The sequence below is a fragment of the Anser anser genome (genome assembly GCF_964211835.1).
Source record: "Anser anser genome assembly, chromosome: 1".
NCBI classification, from domain to species: Eukaryota; Metazoa; Chordata; class Aves; order Anseriformes; family Anatidae; genus Anser; species Anser anser.
Window position 1 is genome coordinate 141,236,860 of NC_139720.1, and position 17,556 is coordinate 141,254,415.

The following is a 17,556-nucleotide window of genomic DNA, read 5'->3' on the forward strand; positions in this document are numbered from 1 at the left end:
CTTATCAGAGCTGGCCTGCATCCTGGTAGCTCAAAGTAAAAGAGTAGACAAGCAACTATCCACACTTATCCAGGTAGACATAACCCTAGAGGTACGTATAGGATCCTTTAACGCTGTCTTTTCATGGCTCTCCATTCCTCCCCCCCCATTCTTTCTGTTAAAAGAAATTGCACCTCCGTGCTGATGTGTGCCCAGGCACCTATAGTTTGGACAGGCAAGGCTGACAGCTCTTCTTCTGCTGGTGGGATGTGGATGAAGAGCAGCTGGTTCTTATGCAAAACAATTCATTCTTCGAGAAAGTTCAACATTCAGCATTTCATTCTTCAAGAAAATCAACTACTTATTCAGGAGCTTCAGGACAAGCTTCCATGCCCCTGTAATCTACTGCAGCTCCTCATCCAAGCGAGCGCTTTTGAATCTTTCTGTACTCCCATGTGCAGCAAAAGACTGGGATGTTTCACACTCAACCACCTCTCAGCTTATGCAGATCTGGGATTTGAGAGATACAATTTTGCAGGACAGGAGCACACGTTAACCCAGTTAGGATGAGCCAGAGGTGGGAACTGCAGCCAGTTCCCAAACCACCTACTACAACCTGCTCGTAGACAGCTCAGCCTCACACTATAAAGGCAGCCTCTTGCAGGAGCTGTGTTACTCCTGTCCAGCCCAGCTGGTGCCACTGCTCTTTTGTCTGCACTGGCAGACCTGGTATCTCCTCTGAAGGGTGAAGGGGAGGAGATGACACTCACGAGCTCCCTCAGCTCTGCAGACCCCGCTCTTCGCCCCAGAGCCCACAGCACAAAAAGGACAGCACAGCGTATTTAAAATAATGTGGGGAAGTCACAAATAAGGCAAAGCTAGCCTCAAATGATAGCACTACTGCAGTCAATGGACCTTGGGGCCAACTCTCGTCCATAAATATTGCCATGCTGTTCCTTGGGAGCCCTTATTCCCCAGCGTGAGAGAGGATGCCCTTGGAGACATTTTACAGTGATGTCCGTCAGTCCATAGCAATAAAATACCAGTGAAAGTCTGTTCAAAGCTATGAAGTTGCACCATGAGAGCCTACCCCAGATTTTGCTCTTTCTCTCTCTCTCTCTCTTTTTTTTTTTTCTATTTTAACTTGCAGAACTGAAAGAGATCTTTACCCACAGCAGCAAAGGGGAAGTCAGCCAACAGTGAAGAACCATCATTTATACAATCCAACCCAGAAAGAGAAATGAAAGAGACAGCAAAAGACCAAAAAAGAAGAAGTGCACACCCAAAGCGTATACCCATAATGCCACTTTGAATTATAACAGGCTACCTGAAAGGACAGGAAAATCCAGACATCCTCCTACTCAGTCTTCATATCATGTAGCATATGACTCAGTTTAGATGGAGAAAATATCTAGAGCCGTCTGAAGGGCAAAGAGGAGGTAATCATCAAACTCTTCGAGCTCGTCCAGAAGAGAGATTTTAAAAAGCTGAGAAGAGACGTCACAAGCACAGAAGGCAGAAACAAGCAGACAGACCTGCTTTCGAGTTTTAAGGCCATTTAATCAAATCCTACCATCACAATTTCATTCTGCCTCATCCCGTAAGTTCATCTCCATGCACAGATGTCTCTGACTTTTGTCTCCTTCTTTGAGAATGAGGGACCCAGACAGTAACCAGAATCCATAGGTGACGCTGCCCCTGATGTATGCCCTCTCTGCATGCTTCATATATTGCTTTGTTCAGCTGATGAATTGAAATCAACAGCATCTCACAAAAACGTCCTGCTAGGGACATCTGATAGGGATATCAGGGTTCTATGTGCATTGGCAGCTAGTCTGGGACTGAATAAACTCAGTCCATGAACTTCAGATGGAGGTGTCTTTAGCTGGGCTTCTGAACCCACATGGAGACAACTGGATAAATGATCAAGCACATTGATCTTTTTCAGTTTTCCATTAAAATCACTTGTACTTGCCAAGTCTGAGTAGCTAACTAATATCTTTTCACCCAGGCACAGATATCCTTCGGTAGTGAGATGCAACGTTGCTGGATGTGCTCCCCAGAGAAGACACATGTAGCTGAGTATATCACCATTTTGGTGGAATCTCATTTAACTCACAAACAAACAAACATGCAAACAAAACCACAGATTTACAATGAAGTTTCAAAACTCAGAAAAGCGTTAGGAATTTAAGAATGTCATCTATGTAACTTCGGGCTGAGTAGGGTATTTGGTTGGTCACACTCAGATCACGCCTATTGCTTTTCTATTTCTTCCTCTTTGCTCTCTCCTTCTTTTGCACCAATAGACTGCTTCTGCATGCAAGAGTGGTTTTGCACTCGATACCTCCTCTTTCAGCAGAAAAATCAACATACAGAATTGAGCACATGTAGCACCCATCTAGGATGATTCTGTGGGTACCACGCTATGATAACATGTCAGCAACCCTCAATTTCTGCTCTGCAGGTCAGCAAAGAACCAGGCCAGTCTTGAGAGGAGTTGTGCGCTACAAAGTTCCAGCCTTGCTGTATCAGTGGAGTGTATGGGAGGAATAATATCACATACCTTGCTGTGACAACAGAACACCTATCAGCTACGCCACCAGAAAAGAAAATTTGCCAGGTTGCCAAGCATTGTGGAGGCAATACAATTGTGCTGGCAGCCCAAGTGGGCTGTGTTGTTGCACCCTTGGGGACTGAAACTGGAAAGCTGGGAGCATACCAGTAAGACATCCAACAAACACATGGTCAGATGGGAACAGTTCCCTTCACTGACACTACTCTTAAGCACAGAACTAAACTGGTGTTGAAGTCTTCTGCTGTGTTGGACTTTGTGGCAGGACTGAACCCTTTGTGCTGCATCTCCCAGCTTCACTATGTCCCCACAGCGCAATACCACATGGGATGAGTAGGTCATGACGACAGTGATAACAAGTTAGGTCAAATAGCAGTGATCCGTGCAGTCACTCAGCACTGACAGCTCATGTCACAGCTGTGCAATACCCACTTCTAGCCAGGCTCCTCTGAGTGCCTTCACCTTTTGTATATCAAACTTACATGTCATGGGTCACCCCAGATCAGATCAACCAAATCTCTTTGGTGCAGACATCACAATATAAGAGATGGGCTGTGCTATGGCAATTGCATGACACAGATTCAGCAGCAGGGAAACATAAAGCAGTGGTCAAATGAACAAGGTTAATGCACATTGCATGCAACAAAAAGGCATGTGTAGAATCATAGAATCACAGAATGGTTTGGGTTGGAAGGGCCCTTAAAGATCATCCAGTTCCAACCACCCTCACAGTAAAGAATTTCTTTCCAATATCTAATTTTAATCTACCCTCTTTCAGCTTAAAGCCATTACCCCTTGTCCTATCACTACACTCCCTGACAAAAAGTCCCTCCCCAACTCTCCTGTAGGCCCCCTTTAGGTACTGGAAGGCCGCTAGAAGGTCACCTTGGTGCCTTCTCTTCTCCAGGCTAAACAACCCCAACTCCCTCAGCCTGTCTTCACAGGAGAGGTGCCCCAGCCCTTTGACCGTCCCTGTGGCTCTCCTCTGCACCCCCTCCCACAGGTCCATGTCCCAGGATGCGGTTGGCTTTCTGGGCTGCAAGCACACAATTGCCAGCTCATGTTGAGTTCCTTCTCCACAGGGCTGCCCTCTATCTACTCATCACCCAGACAGTATTTGTGCTTGGGATTGCCCCAAACCAGGTGCAGGACCTTGCACTTGGCCTTGATGAACTTCATGAAGTTCACACAGGCCCACCTCTCAAGCCTGTCAAGGTCTCTTCCTTCCCTCCAAAGTGTCATATCCACAGCAACAGTTCACATCACAGTTCACCATAGAGCTACCACAGCTAGTACTATTGCCCTTAAAATACTGTCTAATTTATTTTATTAAAGGAAACTGGTAGGCCCAAATCACACAGTGTGATGGTCTTTATCATGACAAAGCTGAAAGGAAGCTCTCACAGTGCAAGTAGCTGTCATAAATACCAAGACCAATCAGAAGTTGTTCACCCCCTTCTTTGATGAAGCCTTTTCTGGATTGTTACATTTAGTTCATAAAATGTAAAATTCTTAAAGAAAGAAAGGGTATTTTCTCTCAATAGGTTAACAAAAACGATGTGACATTTTGGATTCTAAATTAGGCGCATGGTCATATGAATGATGAATTGAACAGAAAATTAAATTGAAACAAAGAATAAAAAAGAAGCAAGTTTACCACTGTTTATCTAGAGAATAATGGAATGAAGAAAAAATAACAAGGGTTCACTGCAAATAAATCTTGTAGACAAACTTGAATATTAAAACTCCAGTATATCATATCTCCTCTGTTTTCTTCAAGGCACCAGTTTCGCAATGCCATAAATAAAATGCTGGAAACAAAGTCCTTCAATGACTTGCATCTGCCATGGATAATGAAGCACGGGGGAGCCCTGAGCCACTCACCCTTGGTTGCAGGGTTTGCCTTTAGCTCACAGGTCCAGCTGAGTACCCAGAGCTGCAAAGTATTGGCAAGTAAAAGACAAGCCACAGATTCCCAGAGCAGTAAACCCAGCTGCGGGGTGCCTGGTACTAGCTCAAAAATATAGCCAAGTGATGCAAGATGCTGAAGTGATGCAAACTCATTTGGGCAGCTCAAGTTTATTGAAACATTTCTGAAAGGACAACTTTTCCCTAGCAGACTCAGTGCTGGTATGTGCAGCGTTTCTGTGCAATCCATCATAACGTCAAGGCAAATGAGGCAATTTAAGGAACAGCAGGAGGAATTATCCAGAAGAGCTGTGTTATACAAAAAGGTTAAAAGAGCTAAATACATCTAGTATTAAATACATCTTAAAGCAGAAGTGGTAGGAATTCTTTGAGTTAAATCATTTAAAAATGAATTTGAAATACACTTCTGAACGACCTACCAGAAGTATGTCTCCACTGGCAGGAAATTGACTGGGTGGTTCAACAGCCTCCTCTCTCCCCATTTCTTTCTTTTCTTGGTATATTTTAAACCAATCGTCCATTTTTAACATTTGTTAAAAGCAAAGTGAAGGTAACCTGGGGTATATTGACGACAGAAATCTCCATGCGAGTTTAAGAGTTTACAATTTCTACTGCGAGTTACTGACTCCCTGCTAAACCTATCAAAGGGGTCCCATGAACAGTGCAATGTCACCTGGATTTGATCAGTATCTCACAGAAGAGGTAACCCTCTGAGGTGGTTCAAATATCAGTCTATGGCTTTAGGAGTCTGACAGATAACCCCTAATGAACACCAGCAGCTGACGAGGTTATGGCTTCTAACTGACTGCTCCACCACTCTCCGAGAAGCTTTTGCCTCCATTGCAAAGATGTCAGGATGGAAAATGCATGTCTGTATTTCAGCAGTTCTGGTTGTTCCTTGCCTAGAAAAAGAGTTTCAACTATCAGTGTAGGTAACTTCCATGACAGTTGGAAACTGACACTTGAGTATGCATAGGAGAAATATTTTAAACTACCATAGGTCAGTAAATATTGCAGTCTTTAAGAACACAACTTTCCATTGAAGGTAGCCAACACTGAAGGTAGACTGACTGTACCTCTTCTTGTGTTCCGTTTACTATTTTTTAACAATTATGCTAACAAAGCTGAGAATAACTACAGAGTCATGACTGCCCATTTCAAAGTATTTCTGACGTTCTCCAGTAGAAGTGGGTGTTCCTTCATATGACTAATCAGTTGTTGAACTTCAGTGCCTCAGTACTCACACAGTTTCTGTTCATCTGTGGAATTATATTTCCATAAGAACTATATTCTATGTCCCATCATAATTTATTTTTTTCAGTAGAAGAACTGTGTATTTTTAAAAACCGTTCAACAGGCTCAAGTAATACTGCAATATCCAAATGTTAATATTCATATGCCCTGCATGCATAAACCAAGCAGCTTGAAGAGCCTCAAACATGTATGAAGTAATATAACCCAGATTAATTCAGAAATAAATTAACAGAATTTAAGCTTTTGCTTTATCATTTACAGACATTGAACCATATTGTATTGTTTTTTCCTGCACAGAACTCTTGACTGAAAACAGTGGGAGTTCTGGACAAAGATGAAAGGGAGAATATGTACTGTGAGCTATTTGTTTTCTACACATCTAATAATATCTTTGGAGAAAGACATTCTGTGTACAGAACAATTAAAAACTGGCTGTATTTTTATGCTGTAAGGTTTAAGATTCATACATACCATAATGGTAGGACTCACAGTTGTTATCTCATTTTATTTCATAGCCTTTTTTTTTTTTTTGTTAATAACACAGCTGGTATTTCCATTTTTACTCTGAGGCAGATTTTGCCATCCTTACATCTTAGTTTCATTAGAGTTCCCATTCATTTTAGTTGTGGAATGCTCTACAGCACGAATTACAGTGAGAAAGTTGTGCAGTTGTGCAACATCAGATTTAAAATAGAATAAACAGAAAAAAAGCTGACTTCCCAGAAAAGTGATGTGTGTACAGTAGAAGCCTAGTTAAGAAGGTAAAATCAAGATCATGCAACATCCACTGGGATAAAGAAGCAGCACTAACTGCTGTTTGTCTTTCTGAGTCCTTAATTTGTGCCTTTGATGTACATACCTATTCCCCACAGATGTCAACATGTGGGCTTCTGCTCGCAGCATTGATCTGACTTCATATTCACTGTGGTTTGGGTGGTTCTGAGAAACGTTAACGGGGACTCATGATCCCAAGTCACTCACTCATATACGTGCTTTTTCAATGCAGTGGTCAAAAGATTATGCAGCTTGAATATTTACACAGAGGCTTTTAATTTGATTCCTCATACAACATGTATTCTGGAAATGGTCACTGTTGCTGCGGAAGGCTTCAACCCAATGTTACTAATTTTCCATTTTCCCTTCAAGAATAAACCTACTTGATGCTGTGGCCATAGTCCAAGAAAGCAATGATATAGAGAATTTTGATGTGTCTTTGGGGTGTTCTGACAATAAAGAACAGTGCATAGTATGATTGTGTACGAGCTATAATAAATGTTACTGTTTTTTTTAGTCTGTGCATCAGTCAGTTCCTTTGAGACTCTGGATCTACTATCCTTCCCAAATCCATTATGCTGTTGTGGCAGCTAAAACACGACCACATGTTCAAGAACTTCAGACCCGATATGGGATGCTGACCTTGCAGGGAAATGAGTGACTGGAGAGCACTGGTGCATGCAACATTTTACTCTAAAACCCTAAGGCAGTTCATCAATGAACATAGACCGTTTGTACCACAGCCCTTTCCCTCTGACACTTTGTCCAAGACGGCTTTGGCAGCATCCCTCCTGACCTTGGAAAGCGGACACCCAGGGCTCCTTTCAGCACTGGTGCAAAGCTCCCAAAACCACCTTGTCTGATGGATGTGCAACCTGTACTTGTAATAATGTGCACACCCTCCAGCCACAGCTTTCCTTTCCATGTCTTGTGAAGGTGCAAAGGCCACACATGCTGCTAAAATGGCTGGAGGAGGTCTTGTGCCTTTCCCTGACAGACGGCTGGCATCACGCCGAGCCTCACACCCTGTGTAAGGTGTGCAACAGCCCCACTGCCTAGGGTGTTAATGCCAATGCCATGCTGCTGGGAGGCCACTTCCTTGCGGCGACGGCCACCAGTGCCCTATGTCCTCGTAGGGCTGCTGGCAGTGGGGCAGGGAGGGAACAGTAGAGGGCCGCCATGCAGAGACGCCCTCAGCGGGCAACCCCCTGCCTCCGTGCGGGCGCTCTGTCGCCGCCATCTTGAGAGCGGGCAGGAGAACCCTCGACACGGTTTCGGGGGGGGGGGGGGGGTGGAATAATGAGAGTGACCCGTGAGGCTTCAAAGGGAAAGTAATAAAGAGAGGGGATTGCTTTCGTGAACAATAGATATTAAAGGAGATATAAAGTCACGTTAAAAAAGAAAATATATATCTGTGTATGAGAAGAGTCTTCCGACGGCCTCGCTGAAGGGAAGGGGGCACCTTGCCCTCACTCAAAATGGCCCCCGCTCCCTCCTTCCTTCCCCCCGCTCCCCGCCGTCACGCCGCCCGTCCCCCCTCCCCCTCCCCCGCCTTCCCCGGTGCCCGCCCCAGGCCCCGCCCCCTCCCCCTTTAGGCCCCGCCCCTCCCCCTTTAGGCCCCGCCCCTCGCCGAGCTGCCCCGCGCGCGCGCCGCGGCCCGTGGGAGAGGCGGCGGACCCGCGGCCGGCTGCGGCAGCGCGATGGCGGCGCGGCGGGAGGCGGCGGCGGCGGCCCCGGTGGTGGCGGTGCCCGGCTCCGGCTCCCCGTCTCGTCACAGCGGCGGCAGCGGCCGGGCGGCGGCGTGGTGGGGTGCCGCGCTGCGCCTCGCCCTGGCCGTGCTGCTCCACGCGGCGCAGGCCGAGAAGGAAGGTGAGCTCCCCTCTGCCCTTCCTCCTCCTCCTCCTCCTCCTCTTCTTCCCCCGGCGGCGGCGGCGGCGGTTGGGGCCGTTGGGCTGCGGGAGCCCTCCCCGGGGCTCTGCCTGCCCTCCTTTATTTTCCTTCCAGGGGTGAAGGCGAGCGGCCCGAGCTGCCCTTTAAACGCGGCGAGGGGAGGACAAAAAAGGCTGGCTCGCCCGCGGCAGGCTTCCAGCGGGGAGCGAGCCAGGGCGAGCAGGCGGCCGGGGCGGGGGGGGGGGGGGATGAAAAGGCACCCTCCCGGCTCAGCGAGGGGCGAGAAGCGAAATAAAGCCCCGGGCCGAGCGGCCGAGCGGTTCCCGTGGCGGGGCGGCCGGCTCCCGAGGTGCAGACTCACGGTGCGATGTGGCGCGGGGCGGGCGGGACGGGCTGAGCCCGGCGCTTGAGCCGAGGAGAGGGTTCCCGCTGGGAGCGAGCTGCCGCACCGGCGGGAGGGCTTGGGGGAAGGAGGGGGCGAAACAGCAGGGTCAGGAGGCAGAGCTGGGAGGGCACGGGGCAGGAGCCGGCGAGGAGGCCGTGGCAGTGCCTCCGGACCAGACCGCAGGGATCCTAACAATGCAGGTACCAGCGCAAACACAGATAAATAGCCCTTCCCCTTCCTAAGGGACGCCTCAGTGCGAGGAATTCCTCAGTAACATCTTTTTCTACAGACACGATGATGCCGATCTTAAAAACCGTCAATTTTGGCTCACGGCCACCCCATTTCACTGTTTTCAGAGAATTCAACGTGTAGAAAAGAGTGTGAAGAAGGCTCAGTATTCTTATAGCAACAAAAACTTGTAAGTCTGTCGGTTCAGTCTGTAGTGTCTCGTGGTGCTAGAATAGCTCAAATGCAGGTGCTTCGGTAATGCGTATTTTTAACTCTGATTTTGATGGCATTCCTTCACATGTAATAGCTTATGTGAGTATATGAGATTCATCAGAGATGTCATATGCCAATATCATGGGATTGATTCATGCCCTGGAAGTTGGGACAGTTAGAGCCGTGGCGTGGCTTTGTTGGTTTGTGGAGGAGGCACTGCTTTTTCTCTATGGACTTCCTTGCATGGCTTTGTTGATTTGTGGAAGAGAGACTGCTTTTTCTCTATGGACTTCCTTGGCGTTCCTGGATAAACGAAGGCAGTTTTTTGGTTCACAGAGTTCGAAAAGATATGCTTGAAGCCCTTCATGAAAATGGAAGATTTCGTACTGATCCCATTTCCTTGTGTTAATACAGCTCATTATTTAAAATATATTCCTCGTGTGTAGTCTCCAAGTAGTATGTTTAAGCTTACTAATAAGTCTTTGTTGGGTGTCCTGGATTTCTGCTCGTTTTTTAAATTCATCTTTCATGGATTCCCTAGAACAATTCTTTGATGACCTTCGTTTGTCGATCATACGTTTAAAAATGTTGTCTCCAGTGTTTTCTTGAGTACAATGCCCATGTGTAGCCCTGGGAAGAAGACAACAATAAAACGAAAAAAGAAGCAGTGAATTTTTAAAGTAAGACTTTTCAAATGATGGCTTGTGAGATCCAGTCCCGCTGATCTGAACTACAATCTAAGTGCCACTCTGCAAGGGGCAGTGATTGAGCACAGAAGAGGAAGGACCAGTTTGGACAGTAGGTAGGAGCTCAAGATGAAGTGGTAGTTCGGAGGAAGGGAGGGGAGGGCATTTCAGCCTCTGGTGTTTGGCACCTCGGCTTCTACTAGGTTGTGTCAAGTTAAACATAGTAAGACACTGTTTAAAAAAAAAAAAGCAAAACAGGAAGTAAGAAAATAGGAATATCCTTTCCATCCCGCAAACGTGGACGTATGTGTTTCACTACAGCTGCAGGAAGGAAACTGTGGAGAGGAGGTGGAACTGAGGCTGTGCGTTCTTGCTCCCGTCCTATTTCTGCAGTGCTCAGGTGAAGGTGACTGTAGGAAGACTCGGTGCAGTACAATTCCAGAGAAGATGCTGCAGGGGGGAAAAAAAAAGGATAAGAGGAGGTGCTCAGATGGATGACAGACCTGAGAGAATAATAAATCGGAATATCACAAAAACAGTGAAAAATGAAGGAGGAGAACACTTTCTTCTACTATGTGTGTGTATGAGGAGAAGCTGGGGGAAGGACAGAGCCAATGCACAGAAGAGTAATGCTTGCTTCGTGTGCCTCTGGAGTAGGAGCAGCAAGCCGTTCTTTGTGGAGTTGTCACAAGTGAGAAGAATAATGATGCTGGCGTGTTTCAGATGGACGTGACTGCTTCTGGTCCCCAATCCTAGTTAAAGAGTTTGGGAGTAAAAATGGAAAATAAACAGCTTTGCCATTTGTCTAACAGGGAAAAAACAAAACTCAAATCCTTTGTGTATACAAGCTGTAAATCAAACTTGTGAGGAAAAAGTGATGTTGCTGTATGCTCTCTCTGTGTTAGAGAAATAGAGCTTGTTGAAAGTACATGAAAAAAACATGAGAGCAGAGAAAACTGTATGTAGACTGGCCAAAAAATATAAGCATCAGTTTCAGACTAAATACTGCTGTGCGACTTCTTGTTTCTTTGTCTAGCTGGGTCCTTAGCTGGACCCTGTATTACTGAGGAATGAGTAAGACTGAGAAGAAAGTTGTTATATTTTTTTTGTTTTGGTTCTGTCACTTGAGAAATCTGTGAACCTGTAGCAGAAGAATGACATGACAGGAAGAAAGTGGTGCTTTCAGTCTCAGAGCTGCCTGCAATCTGGGAGGAGCGAAAATATAACTTAAAGAGTTTCTTTTGCAAATACATATGATTCTCAGGCTTTTTGTAGACTCATCCTTTTCTGGTGTAATTACCACGTACTGTGTTGCCACATGGATTGAGGACAACTTTCAGTTTTTATATGTGAGCATGTGGTTTTTGTTTTAGTTGTTTTTTTGAGGGGGTGTCAAAATATGCTTCTGTGCTTCAGGTTGAAGGAAGCCATAGTAATGCCATAAGCTCAGGGTCAGTATTATGTTTTGAAGACAAATGTCTGCCACAAGCGTGCTTTAAAACCTGGGAATTGTCTTGTGCTTGTTCCTTTGTTCCTATTCAGTGTGTAACTTCCTGAAAAAAAAAATAATCTTCATTTTATACAACAGCAACTTTTGAAAATTTTGCTGCTTTTAATTTGGAGAGCTGACTGAAAGCCCTTTGAAACTATCTTGATAGTTCTGTAGTACCTACCCTACATGTTGTTCACAAATGTGATACAAGACAGATATTTAGGCTAGGTTCAATCCCTAGCTGTAATTTTTGAATTCATATTTTAGTGCTGAATCTGGGAAAAACTTATGCTTATGCATCTAAGTTTTGGTACCAGCTAAATCAGTGAAAATAATGAATATTATTTTTTTCTAAAGCTGGACATATTTTCTACTAATATCTTAGAAACTAAGGTAGCAACCAAGTGTAAATTATCACTAATATAATGACGGAGGAGCTGAAGGGTGATCTTGTTGTTAGAACGGGGCACTGGGACACGGGTTCTTCTGCTTTTGTCATTGTATCTGAACTGGGACAAATAGCTTTTTCTTTTTGCTTATATCTAAAATGGTAACCCGGGATGCTTCATATGGGTATCAAAAGTAAACCAATGCAGGAAGGTGATGTGGGAGACAGCTTATGTGTTTAAAATAACATTATAAAAAACTCTTCATGTATTCTGCTTGTTTCTTGCATCCTGCTGTTAGAACTAATATGAAACATCCTACCGTTGATCTTAATGATGATGTTTTGACCCTGACATAAATGAAAATGTGATCCAGAAAGAATGACCTCAGTCAACCTGAAAACATTGTAGTAGCTGAAGTAGCGAGCTAAAATCGTGTACGGTGTGAGGCAAGCTCTGCGAGAACAAAAATTGTCCATGCTGTCTCGCTGTGTTTTTGAAACTTAAGTTTGGGAGAGCTGGTGAGGCTGGCGCTGTATCTTTGCTTCCTGAATGATAAGTATTAACCACGTGCTGGCATTGGAAGGTCTCAAACTCATTCGCAGGATCTTCGGGCGAAACTAAATGTAAGCAAACATTGTAATGCAGAGGACAGGAAGTTGAGACCATGTATTTTCCGTGACCTTGTGTGTAATCTTGAAGTAACTGTTCCTCCCTCCTCTGCATCTCTTTCTCCCTTAGCCAGCGTCCAGTTACATGGTTTGTGTGAGGCAGGCTGCGGTTCCCTCGCTCGCAGGGGGAAATGTACTGCGTACCCGGGCAGTGCCCGACATGATGAAGTCCCTCCAAACTTTGCAGAAGTCTGTGGGCATTGATGAGGAAGTCTATGGGCACTGATTAATTCAGAGCGTTCGGTTGTAATTTTTGTGATTGATTGCCAGCATTGCAATACGAGTTGAGTCATTTGGATACATTTGTGCATTTTAAAATTGCAGCTGGTTGCAGTAGAGCTTGATCATTTGCTGCGTAGCGCTTTATTTCACAACCTAGCCACTTCAGCTCTGCTTAAAGATAAACATACCATGATTCCCCAGCATGATTGACCAAGTTCACAAGTGTGAAGAGTCCTTCAAGCTGTACGCTGGTGAATCCACTGGGAGTTTGACAGTAAATGGCGGATGCTGTGGTTCATGCATAACCAGCAGTAAAAGTCCTGCGACTGAAGCGCAACCTAGAACCAGTTTGGTTTGTTCCTGTGTTTGTGGGTTTGGCAAGAATAAAAGGCAGTGGAGATGGGTCTTCCTGCTGCTCGTAGCTGCTCTCCGGTGTGGTGCCTCCACAGCGGGAACCCACCCGGGTGTAACGGGTCCGTGAGGGGGTCCCTTCCTCTCCCTCCATTTGAAAGGCAGCTTTTGAAGCAGACGTGTGCTCTTTGTGGTGGTGCTGGGAGCTGGTCTGTGCAGGGCCTTGGTGGGCCTGCTCTAACTGGACCTGCTTTTGGCCAGCGGCCTCCGGAGGTCACAACCAGCCCGCCGTGTGCGGTGGCTGCAGGAGGTGAGCGCGCTGGGCGCTCCTCACAGAACCAACTGGTTCCCTTCCTCTGAGGTAGTCACCACATCAGAGCCTGAACTACACTTATTTTAAAAGTTCTTTGTTTTTCCATTTAAAAAAAGTGTTGGTATTTCAACATTTTTGATGACTAAATGCCAAGATGCTGGATGCACATTTCCTTCTTGCGTTGGGTGTTTAGGCCAGATACGGCGGCAGTAACTCCTGCTGCAAAATTCCCTTTTTCCATTCTGTAAAGCTTGTAAATTAAAACAGTTATCAAGGAAACCAAAGGAATCGGTGACCATTAGAGTTAAAGGGTAGATATTTATCTTTCTAGATATAAATACAAGTGCAGAATAATCTTGTGTCAGATACGGGTTTGTACAGAGGCAGCTGGTAAAATTTTAAATAGCAATGCAGAAATAAGTTATTTCTGTTTTCTGAAATGTCTGCATGGAATAATTAGAAACCTACTGACTGTAGCAAAGATGTGATGCAGTATCTGCTTAAAACTTAACATTTTCTGATAAACTGGCTTGGGTAGCTTGTACTCTGGTATATTACATGAACAAATTCAGGTGCCTTTTCTCCCTCCAGCAGTGGAAGTAGCAAAGAGCTGAAGGATTGCAATGTGATGCCACGTTCTGAATAGGAAAAAAAAATTTATATATATATATATATATACACACACGCTAGTTTGAGAGTTTCCAGCTAAACTTACAATATTTATCATCTCACTGAGACTGTCTTGGAGGCCTTTTTAATGCCTCTTTCCTCCTGTTGCCTGGCATGCATAGCAGTAGAGAATGGTCCGAGAACAACTTGGGTTTTCTTATAGTCATTGAACTGGTTTTAAGGACACCTGAATGAAATGTAATGGGAGGAGATATACAGGAAATGAAACTATGTAACTAACAGTTACTTCTGTCTGTGTCCTGTATGAGTTAAAAATGTTAGTTCAAAGAACTGTTTGGCTGACTCTATTATAACATGCATAGGGTATTAAAGTTATTTTACCAATATATCCATTAGATTTTCTTCATAAAAAAATCTGTCTTCACAAGGATGCCTTGAGGCTTATCTGAGTGGTTTTTTTCAGTTGAACATCTAGATCTTGGTTGGACTGTACATATTTGGTGTAATAGAGTGCAGGCAGACTTTTAAAAAAGTTACTTAAACTTAAAAACCAAAAATGAAGCCCCACACCTTGGGTTTTGTATTTTTAAAGCCATTTGAGTCAGGAAGTACAGCTAACGATGGTGGTAAACAGATTAAATCACCATTTGCAGGAGTGAGAATAGGGGGTCAAAGTTATGACCGAGCATGGTTCTCATATAAATAATATGACAAACTTATGTATGTTGAACCTCCTTGTATGCCCCCTGTTCATCAGCCTTGCTTTCTAGATCCACAGACCTGAAGTAGAATGGGTCATTGCAGAGGAGGGTGTTAGTGAGAAAAGAGAAAAATGGCTGAGGAAAGTTGACAGAGAGGAAGTTTTAAAGAAGGGCATGTTAGCTTTTAAAAGCTGAAGGTGCTCTCCTTTCCTTACAGGCATACTGTGTTGGAAACACCTCGAGGTAGTTTATTTCTTAGTCTGAAATTGGATGGCTTCAGTGTAGTCTGATCTGAATGGCTTATGAAATTCCTTTCTTTTTGTAATAGGTAAGCTGTAGGCTGAAAATTCTGACTCGGACTAAAGATGATAGAAGGTATTGAAATTGAGTAAAGAAATTGGCTGGTTTTCATGGTAGCTGCTTCCACTGGGGGATTTTTGTCTCCCATTTGAGATGTTGATGTGTATGTTAACTGGATTTAAAAGCTGGTTATCTGAAGCTTGTAAATAAATATGAAATGATATAATCCAGCAATACAGAAAAATAATTAATGAATCAGTGATCTGCACTAAAATATTCTGCAAATAATTACAGGCAGAATTTGTAGATAATGGTAAAAAATTATCCAGGCAACTTGATAAACTGTACGGTGTTTGGTTTTGGCTTATTTTCTGCAGTGGTTTATGCTTGCTTTGCCTTGGAGGATGGCTACAAGGAGTTCCTCTTGGCTCTGTTCTGGGACCTCTCTCACTTAATATCTTTGTCATTGCGCTGCAGATGGGGTGTGCTGAGTCTGGGGAGCAGTCGGTGTGCTCGGGGGCAGGGCTGCGTATCAGAGGGACCTAAACAGATGGAGAAACAAGCTGACAGGACCATCACGGAAAACAGCAAGGACGAGTGGAAAGTCCTTCATCTGAGGCAGAATAACCATTTGCAGGGGATACAAGCTGTAAACACTACACGCAAGTCAGCAATGTACCCTGGCATCCCAGGGGAGTGTAGCCAGCAGCTGGAACAAAGTGGTTGTTCCCCTTTACTCAGCGTTTAGTAGACCAGGGCTAAAACATTGCATCCACTTTTGTTCCCCCTGACCCACTGGAAGGCCACGAAGGTGACACATGGTCATGCAGAGAGGCTGAGGGACTGGAAGCAGCACGGGGTGATGGGGCTTTGGAGGGACCCAGGGGCAGCCCATTGATATCAAAATAGTGGTTCTGAACAAAAGGGAGCCAGACTTGAGATGCTTGGCAGGAGGCTGAGGGACAGTGGCCGTAAATTGAAACAGGGAAGGTTTGGTTTGCGCCGGGATGTGCCGGTGTGTGATGAGTTGAGTAAGAAAGTCATGTGGACTCTGTAAAATACCATTGAATCAGAGCTAATGCTATAAAGAGAGAATAGTACGGGTAATCTTATATCCCTTCAGATGCTGGGAAGCCCAAGTTGTGCATCATCGAACAGGCCTCCAGTTCACACACAACATACTGTGTGGCCCCTGCCCGTAGAAAGGGTTATGCCACTTTGGTTGTTTGAGCTATTATAGGACTTCCTTACAAGAAAACAACTCTATTCGTAACTTGTGCTGTGACTCTATTCATAGCTTCTGCTGTCAAACAGAGGAGGTTCTCACACGTATCTTCTTGTCGCACTTGTAGATCAAGGTGAGGCCACCCAGGTGGCAGAATTGCCTGTAGCAGGTGGGGGCTGCTGCAGGTGCCTCTGCTACATGGAGTATGTATGCACAACATGAGCCTGAAGGCCAGCCTGAGAGTACAACACAGGCACGGACTTGTTCAGGTCATTTCTAACGTGGATGGCTGATGCCTCAGTGTGCAAGGATCCGGGTCACTACGATGCTCTGTTCTGGTTTGGCATAACGAGAATATCTTTCGCTGTAAGGATGGTCAGACACTGAAGCAGATTCCTTAGGGAGGCTGGGGAATCTCTGTCCTTGAAGATTTTTAAGACCAACCTATACAAAAGCCTAAGCAACATGGTCGAAATTCAGTGTTCACCATGCTTTCAACAAGAGGTTGGCCTAGATGGTATCTTAAGGTCCACCCTTATATGCTATCTCTGTGGTTGGATCTCCCTCATGACCTTAAAAACTCAGTTGGAAGCCATAGTGACTCTATCACAACTGATGGGAATATCTCTAAGACAGGAAAATCCGGAATGCTGGTAAAATCAGTGCTATGGTGGTAGCAATTTATATATAATTTTTATATATATATAATGTATATATACAGCTCAGACGGAAGCTGAGCTGTAATTGGATCCAGAAAGTTCCACGTGTCCCTGCATCACTAAAAGAAATTGATCGTAGAATTCAAAAAAAAAAAAACCAACCTCTTGGCCATTCCTTATTGCAGTGTTTGTGTGTAAACTAGTCTTTATTTGTCCCCTAGTTTTTATTCTTTCTTTTTTTTTAAAACTTGTTTCAGTGGTAAAATTTATACCCCGTCTTTCATGTGAAGAACAATGTAGCCATTAGTTCCCCATCTTTGCCAGCTGCTGGTAATACGACAATAAACTGGATTGTGTTTGCCATGTTAATATACGAGATACATTAAAGCAATACTTAACAAATGATCTGTGCGGCTTTTGTATCTGAGGAGATCCTGAGCAGTCTGGTCAGCGAGTGCTGCCAGGTCTGGCAGTTCTCTGCGTGCGGCAGGGGACACGGAGTGCTGGGTCCTACTGGAACCCGCGGCCGCCTCATGTGTTTGCGCTGGTGTTCACATCCGTGTGTAACTGCGGGCTGGGGAGCCATCGGGGAGACGCGTAGGGGTGCCAGGAGCGATCATTATCAGGGATGCCCTTGCCCCCAGCTCTCCTGCTGCTTAATTTTGTCAGAGGTGGGGGGAAGCACTGAGACTC

At 45.0% G+C, this 17,556-nt stretch overlaps 1 protein-coding gene and 1 long non-coding RNA gene across 3 annotated transcripts in view; both read left to right on the forward strand.

The window, feature by feature from the left end:
- The first annotated feature begins 8,160 nt into the window (after positions 1 to 8,160).
- TMEM131 (transmembrane protein 131) overlaps positions 8,161 to 17,556 on the forward strand; it is a 97,514-nt gene continuing 88,118 nt past the window's right edge. The window contains exon 1 of one of the 2 annotated variants that reach the window (XM_083806392.1): positions 8,161 to 8,380. In XM_083806392.1, the coding sequence (XP_083662518.1) occupies positions 8,212 to 8,380 (169 nt within the window). In that variant the 5' untranslated portion in view covers positions 8,161 to 8,211. The remainder of the gene's footprint in view (positions 8,381 to 17,556) is intronic. The other variant, XM_083806393.1, reaches the window with a different exon arrangement.
- On the forward strand, positions 8,387 to 10,916 carry LOC310884701. The gene is made up of 2 exons (XR_014574332.1): positions 8,387 to 10,029; positions 10,235 to 10,916. It is a non-coding gene; the product is annotated as an uncharacterized lncRNA (long non-coding RNA).